Source organism: Dendropsophus ebraccatus, chromosome 8 (genome assembly GCF_027789765.1).
Source record: "Dendropsophus ebraccatus isolate aDenEbr1 chromosome 8, aDenEbr1.pat, whole genome shotgun sequence".
Taxonomy (NCBI): domain Eukaryota; kingdom Metazoa; phylum Chordata; class Amphibia; order Anura; family Hylidae; genus Dendropsophus; species Dendropsophus ebraccatus.
Genome location: NC_091461.1, coordinates 5,383,733 through 5,404,516, shown reverse-complemented (window position 1 = coordinate 5,404,516; position 20,784 = coordinate 5,383,733). Strand labels below are relative to the sequence as shown.

At 49.0% G+C, this 20,784-nt stretch overlaps 1 protein-coding gene across 1 annotated transcript in view; it reads left to right on the top strand.

The window, feature by feature from the left end:
* The window catches only part of LOC138798993 (myosin-9-like), a 97,290-nt gene that overhangs the window by 246 nt on the left and 76,260 nt on the right, over positions 1-20,784 (top strand). The window contains exons 2-5 of the mRNA XM_069979663.1: positions 4,607-4,683; positions 11,043-11,204; positions 12,902-13,007; positions 13,086-13,136. Of these exons, the coding sequence (XP_069835764.1) occupies positions 4,620-4,683; positions 11,043-11,204; positions 12,902-13,007; positions 13,086-13,136 (383 nt within the window). The 5' untranslated portion in view covers positions 4,607-4,619. The remainder of the gene's footprint in view (positions 1-4,606; positions 4,684-11,042; positions 11,205-12,901; positions 13,008-13,085; positions 13,137-20,784) is intronic.

Genomic DNA, 20,784 nt, shown 5'->3' with positions numbered 1-20,784 from the left:
TGTGAGGAGATAGTGGGGTGTGAGGGAATGGAGAGTGATAGTGGGGTGTGAGGACATAGTGGGGTGTGAGGGAACGGAGAGTGATAGTGGGGTGTGAGGAGATAGTGGGGTGTGAGGGAATGGAGAGTGATAGTGGGGTGTGAGGGGATAGTGGGGTGTGAGGGGACGGAGAGTGATAGTGGGGTGTGAGGTGATAGTGGGGTGTGAGGGAACGGAGAGTGATAGTGGGGTGTGAGGGAACGGAGAGTGATAGTGGGGTGTGAGGAGATAGTGGGGTGTGAGGGAACGGAGAGTGATAGTGGGGTGTGAGGAGATAGTGGGGTGTGAGGGGACGGAGAGTGATAGTGGGGTGTGAGGAGATAGTGGGGTGTGAGGGAACGGAGAGTGATAGTGGGGTGTGAGGGAACGGAGAGTGATAGTGGGGTGTGAGGAGATAGTGGGGTGTGAGGGAACGGAGAGTGATAGTGGGGTGTGAGGGAACGGAGAGTGATAGTGGGGTGTGAGGAGATAGTGGGGTGTGAGGGAACGGAGAGTGATAGTGGGGTGTGAGGGAACGGAGAGTGATAGTGGGGTGTGAGGCAACGGAGAGTGATAGTGGGGTGTGAGGGAACGGAGAGTGATAGTGGGGTGTGAGGAGATAGTGGGGTGTGAGGCAACGGAGAGTGATAGTGGGGTGTGAGGGAACGGAGAGTGAAAGTGGGGTGTGAGGAGATAGTGGGGTGTGAGGGAACGGAGAGTGATAGTGGGGTGTGAGGGAACGGAGAGTGATAGTGGGGTGTGAGGGAACGGAGAGTGAAAGTGGGGTGTGAGGAGATAGTGGGGTGTGAGGGGACGGAGAGTGATAGTGGGGTGTGAGGGAACAGAGAGTGAAAGTGGGGTGTGAGGAGATAGTGGGGTGTGAGGGGACGGAGAGTGATAGTGGGGTGTGAGGGAACAGAGAGTGAAAGTGGGGTGTGAGGGAACGGAGAGTGATAGTGGGGTGTGAGGGAACGGAGAGTGATAGTGGGGTGTGAGGGGATAGTGGGGTGTGAGGGGACGGAGAGTGATAGTGGGGTGTGAGGGGACGGAAAGTGAAAGTGGGGTGTGAGGAGATAGTGGGGTGTGAGGGGACGGAGAGTGATAGTGGGGTGTGAGGGAACGGAGAGTGAAAGTGGGGTGTGAGGAGATAGTGGGGTGTGAGGGGACGGAGAGTGATAGTGGGGTGTGAGGGAACAGAGTGTGAAACTGGGGTGTGAGGAGGTAGTGGGGTGTGAGGGGACGGAGAGTGAGAGTGGGGTGTGAGGGAACGGAGAGTGATAGTGGGGTGTGGGGGAACGGAGAGTGATAGTGGGGTGTGAGGAGAGGGAGAGTGATAGTGGGGTGTGAGGGGATAGTGGGGTGTGAGGGAACGGAGAGTGATAGTGGGGTGGGAGGGGACGGAGAGTGATAGTGGGGTGTGAGGGGACGGAGAGTGATAATGGGGTGTTAGGAGATAGTGGGGTGTGAGTCGGACGGAGAGTGATAGTGGGGTGTGAGAAGATAGTGGGGTGTGAGGGGACGGAGAGTGATAGTGGGGTGTGAGGGGAACAGAGAGTGATAATTGGGTGTGAGGGGACGGAGAGTGATAGTGGGGTGTGAGGGGATAGTGGGGTGTGAGGGGACAGAGAGTGATAGTGGGGTGTGAGGGGAACAGAGAGTGATAGTGGGGTGTGAGGGGATAGTGGGGTGTGAGGGAACGGAGAGTGATAGTGGGGTGTGAGGGGATAGTGGGGTGTGAGGGAACGGAGAGTGATAGTGGAGTGTGAGGGGATAGTGGGGTGTGAGGGGACGGAGAGTGATAGTGGGGTGTGAGGGGATAGTGGGGTGTGAGAGGACGGAGAGTCATAGTGGGGTGTGAGGGAACGGAAAGTGATAGTGGGGTGTGAGGGAACGGAGAGTGATAGTGGGGTGTGAGGGGATAGTGGGGTGTGAGGGAACGGAGAGTGATAGTGGGGTGTGAGGGGATAGTGGGGTGTGAGGGAATGGAGAGTGATAGTGGGGTGTGAGGGGATAGTGGGGTGTGAGGGGACGGAGAGTGATAGTGGGGTGTGAGGGGATAGTGGGGTGTGAGGGGACGGAGAGTGATAGTGGGGTGTGAGGGAACGGAGAGTGATAGTGGGGTGTGAGGGAACGGAGAGTGATAGTGGGGTGTGAGGGGATAGTGGGGTGTGAGGGAACGGAGAGTGATAGTGGGGTGTGAGGGGATAGTGGGGTGTGAGGGGACGGAGAGTCATAGTGGGATGTGAGGGAACGGAGAGTGATAGTGGGGTGTGAGGGAACGGAGAGTGATAGTGGGGTGTGAGGGGATAGTGGGGTGTGAGGGAACGGAGAGTGATAGTGGGGTGTGAGGGGATAGTGGGGTGTGAGGGAACGGAGAGTGATAGTGGGGTGTGAGGGGACGGAGAGTGATAGTGGGGTGTGAGGGGACGGAGAGTGATAGTGGGGTGTGATGGGATAGTGGGGTGTGAGGGAACGGAGAGTGATAGTGGGGAGTGAGGGGATAGTGGGGTGTGAGGGAACGGAGAGTTATAGTGGGGTGTGAGGGGATAGTTGGGTGTTAGGGGATGGAGAGTGATAGTGGGGTGTGAGGGGATAGTGGGGTGTGAGGGGACGGAGAGTGATAGTGGGGTGTGAGGGGATAGTGGGGTGTGAGGGAACGGAGAGTGATAGTGGGGTGTGAGGGAACGGAGAGTGATAGTGGGGTGTGAGGGGATAGTGGGGTGTGAGGGGAACAGAGAGTGATAGTGGGGTGTGAGGGGACAGAGAGTGATAGTGGGGTGTGAGGGGACGGAGAGTGATAGTGGGGTATGAGGAGATAGTGGGGTGTGAGGGGATAGTGGGGTATGAGGGGACAGAGAGTGATAGTGGGGTGTGAGGGGACAGAGAGTGATAGTGGGGTGTGAGGGGATAGTGGGGTGTGAGGGGACGGAGAGTGATAGTGGGGTGTGAGGGGATAGTGGGGTGTGAGGGGACGGAGAGTGATAGTGGGGTGTGAGGGGACGGAAAGTGATAGTGGGGTATGAGGGGATAGTGGGGTGTGAGGGGATAGTGGGGTATGAGGGGACGGAGAGTGATAGTGGGGTGTGAGGAGATACTTGGGTGTGAGGGGACAGAGAGTGATAGTGGGGTGTGAGGGGATAGTGGGGTGTGAGGGGACGGAGAGTGATAGTGGGGTGTGAGGGGATAGTGGGGTGTGAGGGGATAGTGGGGTGTGATGGCAGAGAGTGATAGTGGGGCGTGAGGGGATAGTGGGGTGTGAGGGGAAGGAGAGTGATAGTGGGGTTTGAGGAGATAGTGGGGTGTGAGGGGACGGAGAGTGATAGTGGGGTTTGAGGGGACGGAGAGATAGTGGGGGGTGAGGGGATAGTGGGGTGTGAGGGGACGGAGAGTGATAGTGGGGTGTGAGGAGATAGTGGGGTGTGAGGGGACGGAGAGTGATAGTGGGGAGTGAGGGGATAGTAGGGTGTGAAGGGAAGGAGAGTGATAGTGGGGTGTGAGGGGACGGAGAGTGATAGTGGGGTGTGAGGGGACGGAGAGTGATAGTGGGGTATGAGGGGACGGAGAGTGATAGTGGGTGTGAGGGGACGGAGAGTGATAGTGGGGTGTGAGGTGATAGTGGGGTGTGGGGAGACGGAGAGTGATAGTGGGGCGTGAGAGGACGGAGAGTGATAGTGGGGTGTGAGGAGATAGTGGGGTGTGAGGGGACAGAGAGTGATAGTGGGGTGTGAGAAGATAGTGGGGTGTGAGGGGACGGAGAGTGATAGTGGGGTGTGAGGGGACGGAGAGTGATAGTGGGGTGTGAGAAGATAGTGGGGTGTGAGGTGATAGTTTGGTGTTAGGGGACGGAGAGTGATAGTGGGGTGTGAGGGGACTGAGAGTGATAGTGGGGTGTGAGGGGACTGAGAGTGATAGTGGGGTGTGAGGGGACTGAGAGTGATAGTGGGGTGTGAGGAGATAGTGGGGTGTGAGGGGACGGAGAGTGATAGTGGGGTGTGAGGGGATAGTGGGGTGTGAGGGAACGGAGAGTGATAGTGGGGTGTGAGGAGATAGTGGGGTGTGAGGGGACAGAGAGTGATAGTGGGGTGTGAGGGGATAGTGGGGTGTGAGGGGACGGAGAGTGATAGTGGGGTGTGAGGGGACGGAGAGTGATAGTGGGGTGTGAGGGGATAGTGGGGTGCGTGGGGACGGAGAGTGATAGTGGGGTGTGAGTGGACGGAGAGTGATAGTGGGGTGTGAGGAGATAGTGGGGTGTGAGGGGACGGAAGTGATAGTGGGGTGTGAGGAGATAGTGGGGTGTGAGGGGATGGAGAGTGATAGTGGGGTGTGAGGAGAGGGAGAGTGATAGTGGGGTGTGAGGAGATAGTGGGGTGTGAGGGGACGGAGAGTGATAGTGGGGTGTGAGGAGACAGTGGGGTGTGAGGAGATAGTGGGGTGTGAGGTGATAGTGGGGTGTGAGGAGATAGTGGAGTGTGTGTGGATAGGAAGGAGTGTGGTGATAGTGGGGTGTGATGGGACAGGGGTGCAGGGTACATCTAGTATTGGTGAAGTAAAGGATCTTCATACTCTTCCACTCTTGTCCCTGGTGCAGGTGTCGGTGGGACATGTCCTTTGTAGAGAAGAGTGGCGCCATCCCGGTGCTGGACATCATTGATGCTAAGTCCCCAGGTAGGGGGTAATGCACACACTGTACCCTTTCCCCCTCCCCACACACTCTGTACATACCCTGTACAAACCCCTACATACCCCGTACACACCTCCTACATACTGTACCCTGTGCAACCCCCTGCATACCCTGTACAAACCCCTACATACCCCGTACACATTGCCTACATGCCCCATACACCTCCCCTAATACCAAGTACACCGTCCCTACATACCCTGTACACTCCCCCTACATACCATGTACACACCCCCTACATACCCTGTACACACCCCCTACATACCCTGTACACACCCCCTACATTCCCTGTACACACCCCCTACATACCCTGTACACACCCCCTACATTCCCTGTACACTCCCCCTACATACCCTGTACACACCCCCTACATTCCCTGTACACTCCCCCTACATACCATGTACACACCCCCTACATACCCTGTACACACCCCCTACATTCCCTGTACACACCCCCTACATACCCTGTACACACCCCCTACATACCCTGTACACTCCCCCTACATACCATGTACACACCCCCTACATACCCTGTACACACCCCCTACATTCCCTGTACACTCCCCCTACATACCCTGTACACTCCCCCTACATTCCCTGTACACTCTACCTACATACCATGTACACACCCCCTACATTCCCTGTACACTCCCCCTACATACCCTGTACACTCCCCCTACATTCCCTGTACACTCCCCCTACATACCCTGTACACTCCCCCTACATTCCCTGTACACTCCCCCTACATACCCTGTACACTCCCCCTACATACCCTGTACACACCCCCTACATTCCCTGTACACTCCCCCTACATACCCTGTACACACCCCCTACATTCCCTGTACACACCCCCTACATACCCTGTACACACCCCCTACATTCCCTGTACACTCCCCCTACATACCATGTACACACACCCTACATTCCCTGTACACTCCCCCTACATACCCTGTACACACCCCCTACATTCTCCGTACACACACCCTACATACCGTGTACACACACACCTTAAAGGGGTATTCCCCACAAAATTATTTTTGCATTGATACGTTGCCCACCCATAGCTTTCCATCTTTCCAATATAAAGTTATTATGGATTCTGGGTTTTGCTGTTATCTAGATGCATTCACCCCCACCAAACGCATAGAAACATCATATCTCAGTCCAACCCGTCACCACTCCCTGGCCCCCACCCCCCGTGTTGGCATTACGTGTCCTCCGTCTCTTCAATTGGCCGGGTTAGCGCTTCTAACCCGGCTCTCTGAAGTGAGGGAGGACACTGAGACAGTGACAGCTGCTGCTGATCACTGTCTCCTCCCTCTGACACTGTGTGGCCCCCAACATTGCCCCCCGTTCTTGCCCGTGATGCTCCCACCCCCTACCCTGTCATGTACACAGTGCGGCCGTGGACAGTGCACCCTTCCTTGCTCAACCCGCAGCGCTCCCGCCCCGCCCCCTCAAGCTCAAAGTGTGGCCAGCCCCCCGCACAATGCACAGTGCGTCCGGATTTCCACCCTTGGCGCCCCCCCCCCCCCCCCCCCCCAGTCAGGTTCAAAATGAGCCCGGATTGCCCCCCCCCCCAACCCCCTGCTCACCCCCCACGCTCCTGACACCCCTCCGGTCAAGTTTAAAGTGCGTCCGGCTCCCCATCCAGTGCAGCAGGGCCAGATCGGATCCCTACCGCTCTCTCCCATGGCGCTTTCAGTTCTAAGTGCGCCCAGATTAGCCCCCCATCCCCACCCGGTCCACTATGCAGCCGGCTAGCCCATCCCCCCCCCCGTGCTCATCCGCGACCCACCTCAACTCTGCTACCTCAACTCTGCTATTCCGCTGCCTCAACTCTGCTATTCTGCTGCCACAACTCTGCTATTCCGCTGCCTCAACTCTGCTATGTCGCTACCTCAACTCTGCTATTCCGCTGCCACAACTCTGCTATTCTGCTGCCTCAACTCTGCTATTCTGCTGACTCAACTCTGCTATGCCGCTCCCACAACTCTGCTATATCTTGTGGATATCAGCTCTGCTACATCATGGACCAATCAGGGGGGGGTTGGGGTGGTTAGGGACTTGGTGAGTAAGGCCAGCTAGGTTTGGGAGCATTTTATTTTTTTAGCTCTTGGGGGGAATATCCCTTTAAACACCCTTTGCACACCCTGTACAGTACGGGGCACCTCACCTCATGTGACTGTGATAGCGTGTATCATACATAACGGCTGGCGTTGACTTTTTCGAAGCTGAGTCTTCTTAAAGTGTACGCGTCACGAAAAAAAAAACATTTGCCATCAGAGACGCATGTTAAAAGTTTATATCAGTCGGAGTGTTCAGCCTGCAGCCAATCGGGAGAATGAGTTGGGAGAGGACTGTGCGGTGTCCCCGCTATGTGTCTTTGTGAGGAGGCATACTCCATAAACTTCCATTATGTCGGGAACAGGGACGGGAAGGAAAGCACCGAGCGCCACTTCTGGCTAAGGCTGGGTTCACACTGCGTTTTTGCAATCTGTTATTTTTCATCGTTTTTTTTTGCAAAAAACGGATGGAAAGAACGGATGCATTTGTGTGCATCCGTTTTGATCTGTTTTTCCATTGACTTCCATTGTAAAGAAAACGGATCAAAACGAATCCGTTTTTTTTTACGGACGCAAAAGTAGTGTCAGCTACGTTTTTGTGTCCGTAAAAAAACCGGATCCGTTTTGATCCGTTTTTTTACAATGGAAGTCAATAGAAAAGTGAATCAAAACGGAAGCACACAAATGCATCTGTTTTTTTCATCCGTTTTTTTGCAAAAAAACAGATGAAAAAAACAGATTGCAAAAACGCAGTGTGAACCCAGCCTAATTCTAATTCTGATTGCTGACATTATGAACACTCAGACCCTGACTCGTCAAAACTTTTGACATGTCTCTTTGACACGTCAAAAGTTTTTTTTTTCATGACAGGTACTCTTTAGGGTGACTTTACATGTACCGGATCCGCAGCGGATTTCATGCCGCGAGTTTGCAGCATAACCCCGCCCCTTTACCCCCCCCTCCCTTCTCGGACTCACCCACTCGCGGCTGCCGCGTGGAATAGCGGCGGCAGCGAGCGGGAAATGAGGAGCAAACAAGAACTGAGAGCGCTCGTTTGCTTCTCAAGCCGGCCCATGGAATAGGGCCTTAAAGTGACACTGTCACCCCCTTTGTTCATTTTGACATCTCTACACAGGTGTAAAGGGTAAATTTAGTGTTTTTCATATCTTATTTCATATCATACGTCATGGTGCTTGTTCAAGTAAAAAGTGTCCTTTTATCATCTGCAGATTGTATTAAGTGGGCGTGGCCTCGCGGCACTAGCGCCACATAACCCCGCCCACAACGGCACAATTGGCCCCGCCCCCTCGCCGGCCATTGGAACAGGCTGGCCGAAAGGTCTAGACTCCACCCCCTTTACGTTGGACAACCAATGGGCGTCAAGGGGCGGGGCCAACCGTGCCGTTGTGGGCGGGGTTATGTGGCGCTAGTGCCGCGAGGCCACGCCCACTTAATACAATCTGCAGTTGATAAAAGGACACTTTTTACTTGAACAAGCACCATGACGTATCATATGAAATAAGATATGAAAAACACTAAATTTACCCTTTACACCTGTGTAGAGATGTCAGAATGCACTAAGGGGGTGACAGTGTCACTTTAAGTCTTTTCCAGTAACTCCCTCGTTTAGCCTTACGCTGAGAGATACAAACAAAAGGGAAACGTTTATAGGGAAAATATCAATATTCTTTATTTATTATTTAAAAAAATAAAACACACACGCACAGGCACCAACAAATGCAAAAAATGGGACCCCAGGACACCCCCAAATGAATATATCTAGTATAGTGATGCTGCCATCATACAATGTTCCCCCCGACACATGGAATAAAAATCAATAAGTATATATACAGTTAAAGTGCAAGTGCTTAAAGCGTATCTGTCATGGGTTTTTTTATTGCAGAAATCAGTAGTATAAGCGATTTTAAGAAACTCTGTAATAGGTTTCATCAGCCAAAAAAGCCTCCTTCTGTACTCAAGAAGCAATCTCCCAGCCTCCCCCCCTGACTTCTTATCTGTGCATTATCAGGCAAACACGTCTTCATTACAGAGAAGCCAGTGAAGACGGGTTCTGCTCTCTCCATTGTATGCCTATGGAGGGGGGAGGGGCTGAAGGAGAAGAAAGAGGTGACATGAAGGTCAGCTGTTTGTAGACTCTCTGGGCACCTAAAACGCTAAATTCAGGTGTCAGAAAGGTCAGTGCTTATCTATGAACTTACTGAGAGAAGATTGCAGGGTGTTGTGCTGTGCAGGACTGCTCCGTGCTCACTCACTCCTAACAGCCCCTCCCCTCTCCATAGCCACATAATGGAGACAGAAATCCTGCTTCATTTGATGTGAGGGGGGAGGCTGGGAGATTGCTTTTTCACTACAGAAGGAAACTCTTTTAGTACATAAAACCTATTACAGAGTTTCTTAAAATCGCTTGAACTGTTGATATTTAATGTTTTCAAAAAAATGGCCCTGAAATGACAGTTACGCTTTAAACCACGTAGCAGGGCACAAATGGTTAAAACAACCAATAGACAGCAACATGAGGGGGAAATATACACATAAAGTATACAGCATCACAAGGATAAGGGGGTGACATTACCAGTACGCTTATCACACATCCCCTGCCACAAACCTGTGAACCAGCAATGGAGGGGCCACAACCCGACGCACGTTTGGCTACAATAGCTTCTTCCGGGTTTACTCCCCTAGTCAGGGGCGTAACTAGAAATGGCTGCCCCCCCCCCCCCCCCCGACTGACCAGTAAACGGTCAAGTGAAGTCATAACTACATAACTGCTAGGGACATTTAAAGGGACATTTGCAAAACCCAGGAGACCAGCAGGGCCACCCGGTGCTGCAAATGATGACGGCTCAGGGGGCCCAGTGTATTGCAGGAGCAGGCCATGGGGCCCCCTGATGCGGCGGGCCCCATAGCAGCCGCTATGGCTGCTATAGTGGTAGTTACGCCCCTGCCCCTAGTCTTTCATACGTTGGGACGTTTTCCCCTATGTGGAGCTTTAATATGTAAATTACAAAATTGCTGTCACATGTAACAGCCCCGGAGGCCATGGGAGGTCTTCAGTGTTATTGTTACACTATGGGCCCTTTTACACAGAAAGATTATCTGACAGATTATCTGCCAAAGATTTGAAGCCAAAGCCAGGACTGGATTTGAAAAGAGGAGAAATCTCAGGCTTTCCTGTATGACCTGAATTCTGTTTATAGTCTGTTCCTGGTTTTGGCTTCAAATCTTTGGCAGATAATCTGTCAGATAATCTTTCTGTGTAAAAGGGCCTAAGACATGGTGGATGGTATTTAATGGTGGGGGGTTCCAATTCTTTAAAGAACCACTTGGTTTTGCTAAAAAAAAAAAGTGATTTATCATTGCTGTCAGATAAAATTGCCAAAACTAGATGAATGGGAGGATGCGCCAGGGGCACAGGGGCTTACACTGGTTCAGAAATTTTCTTTTAAATCAACTGGTGTCAGAAAGTGCCAGAGATTTGTAATTTACTTCTGTTAAAAAAATCTCAAGTCTTCTAGTACTTATCAGCTGCTTTATGTCCTGCAGGAAGCTATGTATTCTTTCCAGTGTTCTCATGTGTCCCCATATTTGCAGTCTATGTATAATATGTTCTCCTACAGGTGGAGTGTTCCTCTGTGTCCCAATGTATATTATATATTCTCCTACAGGTGGAGTGTTCCTCTGTGTCCCAATGTATATTATATATTCTCCTACAAGTGGAGTGTTCCTCTGTGGGCCAATGTATATTATATATTCTCCTACAGGTGGAGTGTTCCTATGTTTCCCAATGTATATTATATATTCTCCTACAGGTGGAGTATTCTTACGTGTCCCCATGTATATTATATATTCTTCTACAGGTGGAGTGTTCCTCTGTGTCCCAATGTATATTATATATTCTCCTACAGGTGGAGTGTTCCTCTGTGTCCCAATGTATATTATATATTCTCCTACAGGTGGAGTGTTCCTCTGTGGGCCAATGTATATTATATATTCTCCTACAGGTGGAGTGTTCCTCTGTGGGCCAATGTATATTATATATTCTCCTACAGGTGGAGTGTTCCTATGTTTCCCAATGTATATTATATATTCTCCTGCAGGTGGAGTATTCTTACGTGTCCCCATGTATATTATATATTCTTCTACAGGTGGAGTGTTCCTCTGTGGGCCAATGTATATTATATATTCTCCTACAGGTGGAGTGTGCTCATGTGCCCCCATATATGTGTATTATATTGTCTCCTCCTTTCTCTCCTCCCATAGCCAATCGCTATCTGGTTCGCCTGTTGGAGGACAGAGGTGCCGTCTCTTTTCGGCCACCGACGGAGGAGAGAGTGCAGATGGTGTTTGAGGTGTTGGACTCACTGACCCCACAGCTGGGCGTCTTCTGTCGAGTTTTGGGGCTCATCCGAGAGGAATTATATGGTAAGCGAGGTGACCAGTGTATGACCATATGCAGTGTAAGTACATTATATATGCAGTGTAAGTACATTATACAGTATATGGGCAGTGTAGGTACATTATTTATACAGTATATATCCAGTGTAGGTACATTATATATGCAGTGTAAGTACATTATACAGTATATGGGCAGTGTAGATACACTGTGGATGTTATATAGATACATTATGGAGGCAGTGTAGATACATTATGGAGGCAGTGTAGATACACTATGGAGGCAGTGTAGATACACTATGGAGGCAGTGTAGATACATTATGGAGGCAGTGTAGATACACTATGGATATTATATAGATACATTATGGAGGCAGTGTAGATACACTATGGAGGCAGTGTAGATACACTATGGAGGCAGTGTAGATACATTATGGAGGCAGTGTAGATACACTATGGAGGCAGTGTAGATACATTATGGAGGCAATGTAGATACACTATGGAGGCAGTGTAGATACACTATGGATATTATATAGATACATTATGGAGGCAGTGTAGATACACTATGGAGGCAGTGTAGATACACTATGGAGGCAGTGTAGATACACTATAGATGTTATATAGATACACTATAGATGTTATATAGATACACTATAGATGTTATATAGAGCTATTGTAGATGCACTATGGAGGCAGTGTAGATACACTATAGATGTTATATAGATACACTATGGAGGCAGTGTAGATACACTATGGATATTATATAGATACATTATGCAGGCAGTGTAGATACATTATGGAGGCAGTGTAGATACATTATGGAGGCAGTGTAGATACACTATGGAGGCAGTGTAGATACACTATGGATATTATATAGATACACTATGGAGGCAGTGTAGATACATTATGGAGGCAGTGTAGATACACTATAGATGTTATATAGATACACTATGGAGGCAGTGTAGATACACTATAGATGTTATATAGATACACTATGGAGGCAGTGTAGATACACTATAGATGTTATATAGATACACTATGGAGGCAGTGTAGATACACTATGGATATTATATAGATACACTATGGAGGCAGTGTAGATACACTATAGATGTTATATAGATACACTATGGAGGCAGTGTAGATACACTATAGATGTTATATAGATACACTATGGAGGCAGTGTAGATACACTATAGATGTTATATAGATACACTATGGAGGCAGTGTAGATACACTATGGATATTATATAGATACACTATGGAGGCAGTGTAGATACACTATAGATGTTATATAGATACACTATGGAGGCAGTGTAGATACACTATGGATATTATATAGATACATTATGCAGGCAGTGTAGATACATTATGGGTATTATATAGATACATTATGCAGGCAGTGTAGATACACTATAGATGTTATATAGAGCTATTGTAGATACATTATGGATTTCCCCAGTATTATACATCTCCTCTCCTGTCGGGTTGTGTTATGCTGTGTTTTGCATTCACAAGTGACAGGTTTTGTTTCTCAGAACACTCCTGTCCGTTCATCTGATTGGATCTTGCAGAAATCTTTGTGCTTGACCGTAAAACAACCCATTCAGAAATGTATGCAGCACAACCTTCCATGTGTGAATGCACCTTAGCTGAGTTTGATACTGGGACAGCTTGGCCACCATTGCCGCCTCCTCAGGGCTGACCCTCCGTGTATTACTCTCACCCCTAGGTGCTGTGTACAGTCAGCCTATCTCTGGCACCCAGGCCCTGGCACAGACACAGGGGGTTCCTGCTGTCCCCTACTTCAGCCTGGTGCAGCGGATGGAGAGTAAGCGGTATGTAACGCTGTATTATCAGTATCATCCTGTGCTGCCTGCAGACGCCATCACTTCCCATTGTCTGTACCTTCCTAGGAATGAAGACGTGGACGCAGTCAGAGCTGAACTTCATCGGGTGAACGCCTCGTAAGTTATATCATAACTTTCATTTAGTAAGAAGGCGTCCCTCGTGTCCCCACCAGTCACCTCCATTTGCATTAGGCCAAGTTCACACTGCGTTTTTGTAGTCCATTTAAAGGGGTTGTCCAGCGAAAATCTTTTTCTTTCAAATTAACTGGTGTGAGAAAGTTATGTAGATTTGTCATTTACTTCTAAAATCTCCAGTCTTTGAGTACTTATCAGCTGCTGTATGTCCTGTAGGAAGTGGTGTATTCCCTCCAGACATGGTTCTCTCTGCTGCCACCTCTGTCCATGTCAGGAACTGTCCAGAGCAGCTGCAAATCCCTATAGAAAACCTCTCCTGCTCTGGACAGTTCCTGACATGGACAGAGGTGGCAGCAGAGAGCACTGTGTCCGACTGGAGAGAATACACCACTTCTTGCAGGACATGCAGCAGCTGATAAGTACCAGAAAACTGGCGATTTTTAAATAGAAGTAAATTACAAATCTATATAGCTTTCTGACACCAGTTGATTTAAAATTAAAAGATTTTTGCTGGAGTACCCCTCTAAATGGACTACAAAAGCGCATTGTGAACCTGGCCTAACCTGTAACTATCACACGCTGGGGCTGTGGTGTTGTGTGTAGGTAGTAATGGGGGAGGGGCTTCCTCTCCATTTTGTGCTCACGTGAGGTTCATACTATGTGAGAAATGTTTGTGGAGACCTGATTTGTAAGCTTGGAGGAGAAAAGTGACCAACATTGAGGGGCGGAGCTAAGAAGACCGGGCTCCACAGGTTTATAGGGCCCCCCGATTCTTATAGCCACTTGGGGTGGGGGTCATGTTATAACAAAACCAAATCCTGTCAATATCTTTCACTCCGATCGGGAATTTATGCAATGAAGTTTTTATAGAACAGTAAAGAGAATATTCCGGGCTGATATTTCCTCACAGACTTATAAATCCTCCGTCCAGCGGAGGACGCTTCCTGCGAGCCGGGGAGAAAAATCTCACTTTAATATAGTTTGGGTGATTGAAACCCGCTGTGCGGGGGGAAGGGAGGTGACTGCTTATATGTGGGGAGACACACATGACACCGGCATGTAACCCCATGTGGTCATCGTGAGAAGTGTGAACACCGAGAAAAGACCTGAACTAACAGCAGAATAGTGAGTGCAGCTCTGGGGGATAAGACATGATGTAACAGCAGAATAGTGAGTGCAGCTCTGGGGGATAAGACATGATGTAACAGCAGAATAGTGAGTGCAGCTCTGGAGGTGACTGGTGTATGAGACATGATATAACAGCAGAATAGTGAGTGCAGCTCTGGGGGATAAGACATGATGTAACAGCAGAATAGTGAGTGCAGCTCTGGAGGTGACTGGTGTTTAAGACATGATGTAACAGCAGAATAGTGAGTGCAGCTCTGGATGATACGACATGATGTAACAGCAGAATAGTGAGTGCAGCTCTGGAGGATACGACATGATGTAACAGCAGAATAGTGAGTGCAGCTCTGGAGGATACGACATGATGTAACAGCAGAATAGTGAGTGCAGCTCTGGAGGATAAGACATGATGTAACAGCAGAATAGTGAGTGCAGCTCTGGAGGATACGACATGATGTAACAGCAGAATAGTGAGTGCAGCTCTGGAGGATACGACATGATGTAACAGCAGAATAGTGAGTGCAGCTCTGGAGGTGACTGGTGTATGAGACATGATGTAACAGCAGAATAGTGAGTGCAGCTCTGGGGGATAAGACATGTAACAGCAGAATAGTGAGTGCAGCTCTGGAGGTGACTGGTGTTTAAGACATGATGTAACAGCAGAATAGTGAGTGCAGCTCTGGATGATACGACATGATGTAACAGCAGAATAGTGAGTGCAGCTCTGGAGGATAAGACATGATGTAACAGCAGAATAGTGAGTGCAGCTCTGGAGGATACGACATGATGTAAAAGCAGAATAGTGAGTGCAGCTCTGGAGGATACAACATGATGTAACAGCAGAATAGTGAGTGCAGCTCTGGGGGATAAGACATGATGTAACAGCAGAATAGTGAGTGCAGCTCTGGAGGTGACTGGTGTATGAGACATGATGTAACAGCAGAATAGTGAGTGCAGCTCTGGGGGATAAGACATGTAACAGCAGAATAGTGAGTGCAGCTCTGGAGGTGACTGGTGTTTAAGACATGATGTAACAGCAGAATAGTGAGTGCAGCTCTGGATGATACGACATGATGTAACAGCAGAATAGTGAGTGCAGCTCTGGAGGATAAGACATGATGTAACAGCAGAATAGTGAGTGCAGCTCTGGAGGATACGACATGATGTAAAAGCAGAATAGTTAATGCAGCTATGGAGGATACAACATGATGTAACAGCAGAATAGTGAGTGCAGCTGTGGAGTAAAGCACATGATGTAACAGCAGAATAGTGAGTACAGCTCTGGAGTATAACACATGATGTAACAGCAGAATAGTGAGTGCAGCTGTGGAGTAAAGCACATGATGTAACAGCAGAATAGGGAGTGCAGCTCTTGAGGTGACTGGGGAATGAGACATGATGTAACAGCAGAATAGTGAGTGCAGCTCTGGAGGATTCGACATGATGTAACAGCAGAATAGTGAGTGCAGCTCTGGAGTATAACACATGATGTAACAGCAGAATAGTGAGTGCAGCTCTAGAGTATAACACATGATGTAACAGCAGAATAGTGAGTGCAGCTGTGGAGTAAAGCACATGATGTAACAGCAGAATAGTGAGTGCAGCTCTTGAGGTGACTGGTGAATGAGACATGATGTAACAGCAGAATAGTGAGTGCAGCTCTGGAGGTGACTGGGTATAACAGAATCTTGGCTGTGGCCCGCTCTTCTCTGAGGATTACACAGACGTTGCCCGTCCCCTTCCAGGTGTAATATTCCAGCCTTGTAGACTTCCTACCGGGTGTGGCCCCATTAACTCTTCACACGCTCCAGGAGCGGCGCTCCTCACAGACTGGCATTGTCCGCTCAGTAATAGGTGAGGCGCGGCCGGGGACACCTAGAATGTGATTAATATGTGGTATGATGGAGCGGGGCCCTCCTGCAGCCGCTTCTCATTTCTGGGCTGAGAAGTAATATAGAGAAGGAAGACGTTGGCTCTTTTGATCTTTTGTTAGATGGAGGGGCCCTTGGACGCGTGTGGAGCAGACATGGCAGCCCGCAGTTACATGAGGCTGCGCTACATGAAAGGAGGCCCGGCCTGGGTTTACTCAGTGTCCTGCTGACCCATTCAGGCGCGGCCGGCTGACGGATCGCTCTATGAACTTTGATGTTTCTCTACTAATCCTGAAAATGTAGTGGGAAAGAGACTACTCCATTATTAACCCATTCCCTGCTGAGAAACGTACGCTGAGTGTTTAACCCCTGCACTTACCCTGTGGGGGGGGGTGAATAATGGCCGACCACAGGTGGAGGGGTTAACACGATCACCCATAGCTCAGTACTGTAGGGGGCCGAGATCAAGACACAGAGCTGAAGGGCAGAATAGTCAGGGGGAATGGAGGAATACCTAAGGTAGAGGATGAGATCACTGATCTCACATTGGTCTGAGGCTACGTAAGAACTGATCACTGATCCTACAATGGTCTGAGGGTACGTAAGAACTGATCACTGATCCTACAATGGTCTGAGGGTACGTAAGAACTGATCACGGATCATACGATGGTCTGAGGGTACGTAAGAACTGATCACTGATCCTACCATGGTCTGAGGGTACGTAAGAACTGATCATTGATCCTACAATGGTCTGAGGCTACGTAAGAACTGATCACTGATCTCACATTGGTCTGAGGCTACGTAAGAACTGATCACTGATCCTACAATGGTCTGAGGGTACGTAAGAACTGATCACTGATCCTACAATGGTCTGAGGGTACGTAAGAACTGATCACGGATCATACGATGGTCTGAGGGTACGTAAGAACTGATCATTGATCCTACAATGGTCTGAGGGTATGTAAGAACTGATCACGGATCATACGATGGTCTGAGGGTACGTAAGAACTGATCACTGATCCTACAATGGTCTGAGGGTATGTAAGAACTGATCATTGATCCTACAATGGTCTGAGGGTACGTAAGAACTGATCACTGATCCTACCATGGTCTGAGGGTATGTAAGAACTGATCATTGATCCTACAATGGTCTGAGGGTATGTAAGAACTGATCACGGATCATACGATGGTCTGCGGCTACGTAAGAACTGATCACGGATCATACGATGGTCTGAGGGTACGTAAGAACTGATCACTGATCCTACCATGGTCTGAGGGTATGTAAGAACTGATCACGGATCATACAATGGTCTGCGGCTACGTAAGAACTGATCACAAATCCCACAATGGTCTGAGGCTACGTATGAACTGATCTCTGATCCCACTATGGTCTGAGGCTATGTATGAACTGATCACTGATCCTACGATGCTCTGAGGCTTTGTAAGAACTCCTTACTGATCCCGCTATGCTCTCAGGAAACATTTTAGCTGATCACTGATCCAACGATGGTCTGAGGCTATGTATAAACTGATCACTGATCCAACGATGGTCTGAGGCTATGTATAAACTGATCAGTGATACCACAGTGATCTGAGGCTATGTATGAGCTGATCTCTGATGCTAGGATGGCTACGTATGTGCTGATCACTGAACCCACGATTGTCGTAGGCTACGTATAAAATGATCACTGATCCCTTGATGGTCTGAGGCTACTTATGAACTGATCACAGATCCTACGATGATCTATGGCTCCTTAGGATCTGTGGTCATCACACATAGTGCAGACTGAGGGGAACACATGGCTTTGGAGGAATTCTAGACACTGCTCACTTCTCTTTTAATCAAGGATTTCATACAAGCCAGTTTTGTGGCATAAAAAAAGTTGCAAAATTCTTGCTAAAAATTGTGCATTTTCTGCATTTTTGCACAACCTTCCTAAAGTAAAAGGGGTGTGGCTTTGGAATAAAGGGGTGTCATTGAGTTTTTGGCCACATCAATTATATTTAATCTTTACAAGATTTTTGCACAACTCCACCCAATGGGTGGCGCACATCCCCAGCCCGCCTCCTCTGATTATTACATCCCCAGCCCGCCTCCTCTGATTATTACATCCCCAGCCCGCCTCCTCTGATTATTACATCCCCAGCCCGCCTCCTCTGATTATTACATCCCCAGCCCGCCTCCTCTGATTATTACATCCCCAGCTCTGCCTCCTCTGATTATTACATCTCCAGCTCTGCCTCCTCTGATTATTACATCCCCAGCTCTGCCTCCTCTGATTATTACATCCGCCTCCTCTGATTATTACATCCGCCTCCTCTAATTATTACACTCCCAGCTCTGCCTCCTCTGATTATTACATCCCCAGCCCGTCTCCTCTGATTATTACATCCCCAGCCCGCCTCCTCTGATTATTACATCCCCAGCCCGTCTCCTCTGATTATTACATCCCCAGCCCGCCTCCTCTGATTATTACATCCCCAGCCCGTCTCCTCTGATTATTACATCCCCAGCCCGCCTCCTCTGATTATTACATCCCCAGCCCGTCTCCTCTGATTATTACATCCCCAGCTCAGCCTCCTCTTACTATTACATTCTCTTCTTTGCCTCCTCTGATTATTACATCCCCAGCTCTGCCTCCTCTGATATTACACTCCCAGCTCTGACTCCTCTGATTATTACACTCCCAGCTCTGCCTCCTCTGATTATTACATCCTCGTCTCCGCATCCTCTGATTATTACATCCCCAGATCTGCCTCCTCTGATTATTACATCCGCCTCTTCTGATTATTACACTCCCAGCTCTGACTCCTCTGATTATTACATCCTCTTCTCTGATTATTACACCCCCAGTTTTGCCTCCCCTGATTATTACATCTATCTCTTCTGATTATTACACTCCCAGCTCCGCCTCCTCTGATTATCACATCCTCCACTCTGCCTTCTCTGATTATTATACTCAGCCCCATCTCCGCCTCCTCTAAATATTACATAGTCAGCTCCGCCTCTTCTGATTCTTACATCCTCCTGTCTGCCTCCTCTGATTATTACATCCCCAGCTCTGCCTCCTCTGATTATTACATACTCCTCTCCTCCTCCTCCTCTGATTATTACATCCCCAGCTCTGACTCCTCTTTCACATACTCCTCTCCGCCTCCTCTGATTATTACATCCCCAGCTCTGCCTCCTCTGATTATTACATCCTCCTCTCCTCCTCCTCTGATTATTACATCCTCCTATCCGCCTCCTCCTATTATTACCTCCCCAGCTCTGCCTCCTCTGATTATTACATCCTCCTATCCGCCTCCTCCTATTATTACCTCCCCAGCTCTGCCTCCTCTGATTATTACATCCTCTTTTCCGCCTCCTTATTACATCCTCCTCTCTGTCTCCTCTTATTATTACATCCCCAGCTCTGACTCCTCTATCACATACTCCTCTCCGCCTTCTCTGATCATTACATCCCCAGCTCTGACTCCTCTTTCACATACTCCTCTCCGCCTCCTCTGATTATTACATGCCCAGCTCTGACTCCTCTGATTATTACATCCCCAGCTCTGACTCCTCTGATTATTACATCCCTAGCTCTGTCTCCTCTATCACATCCTCCTCTCCGCCTCCTCTGATTATTAGATCCCCAGCTCTGTCTCCTCTATCACATCCTCCTCTCCGCCTCCTCTGATTATTACATCCCCAGCCCGCCTCCTCTGATTATTACATCCCCAGCTCAGCCTCCTCTGGTTATTACATCTCCAGCTCTGCCCCCTCTGATTATTACATCCGCCTCCTCTGATTATTACACTCCCAGCTCTGCCTCCTCTGATTATTACATCCTCGTCTCCGCATCCTCTGATTATTACATCCCCAGCTCTGCCTCCTCTGATTATTACATCCCCAGCTCTGCCTCCTCTGATTATTACATCCCCAGCTCTGCCCCCTCTGATTATTACATCCCCAGCTCCGCCTCCTCTGATTATTACACTCCCAGCTCTGACTCCTCTGATTATAACATGCACCTCCTCTGATTATTACATCTGCCTCTTCTGATTATTACACTCCCAGCTCTGACTTCTCTGATTATTACATCCTCTTCTCTGATTATTACACCCCCAGTTTCGCCTCCCCTGATTATTACATCTATCTCTTCTGATTATTACACTCCCAGCTCCGCCTCCTCTGATTATCACATCCTCCACTCTGCCTTCTCTGATTATTATACTCAGCCCCATCTCCGCCTCCTCTAAATATTACATCGTCAGCTCCGCCTCTTCTGATTCTTACATCCTCCTCTCCGCCTCCTCTGATTATTACATCCCCAGCTCTGCCTCCTCTGATTATTACATACTCCTCTCCTCCTCCTCCTCTGATTAGTACATCCCCAGCTCTGCCTCCTCTGATTATTACATCCCCAGCTCTGACTCCTCTTTCACATACTCCTCTCCGCCTCCTCTGATTATTACATCCCCAGCTCTGCCTCCTCTGATTATTACATCCTCCTCTCCGCCTCCTCTGATTATTACATCCCCAGCTCTGCCTCCTCTGATTATTACATCCCTAGCTCTGCCTCCTCTGATTATTACATCCTCCTATTCGCCTCCTCCTATTATTACCTCCCCAGCTCTGCCTCCTCTGA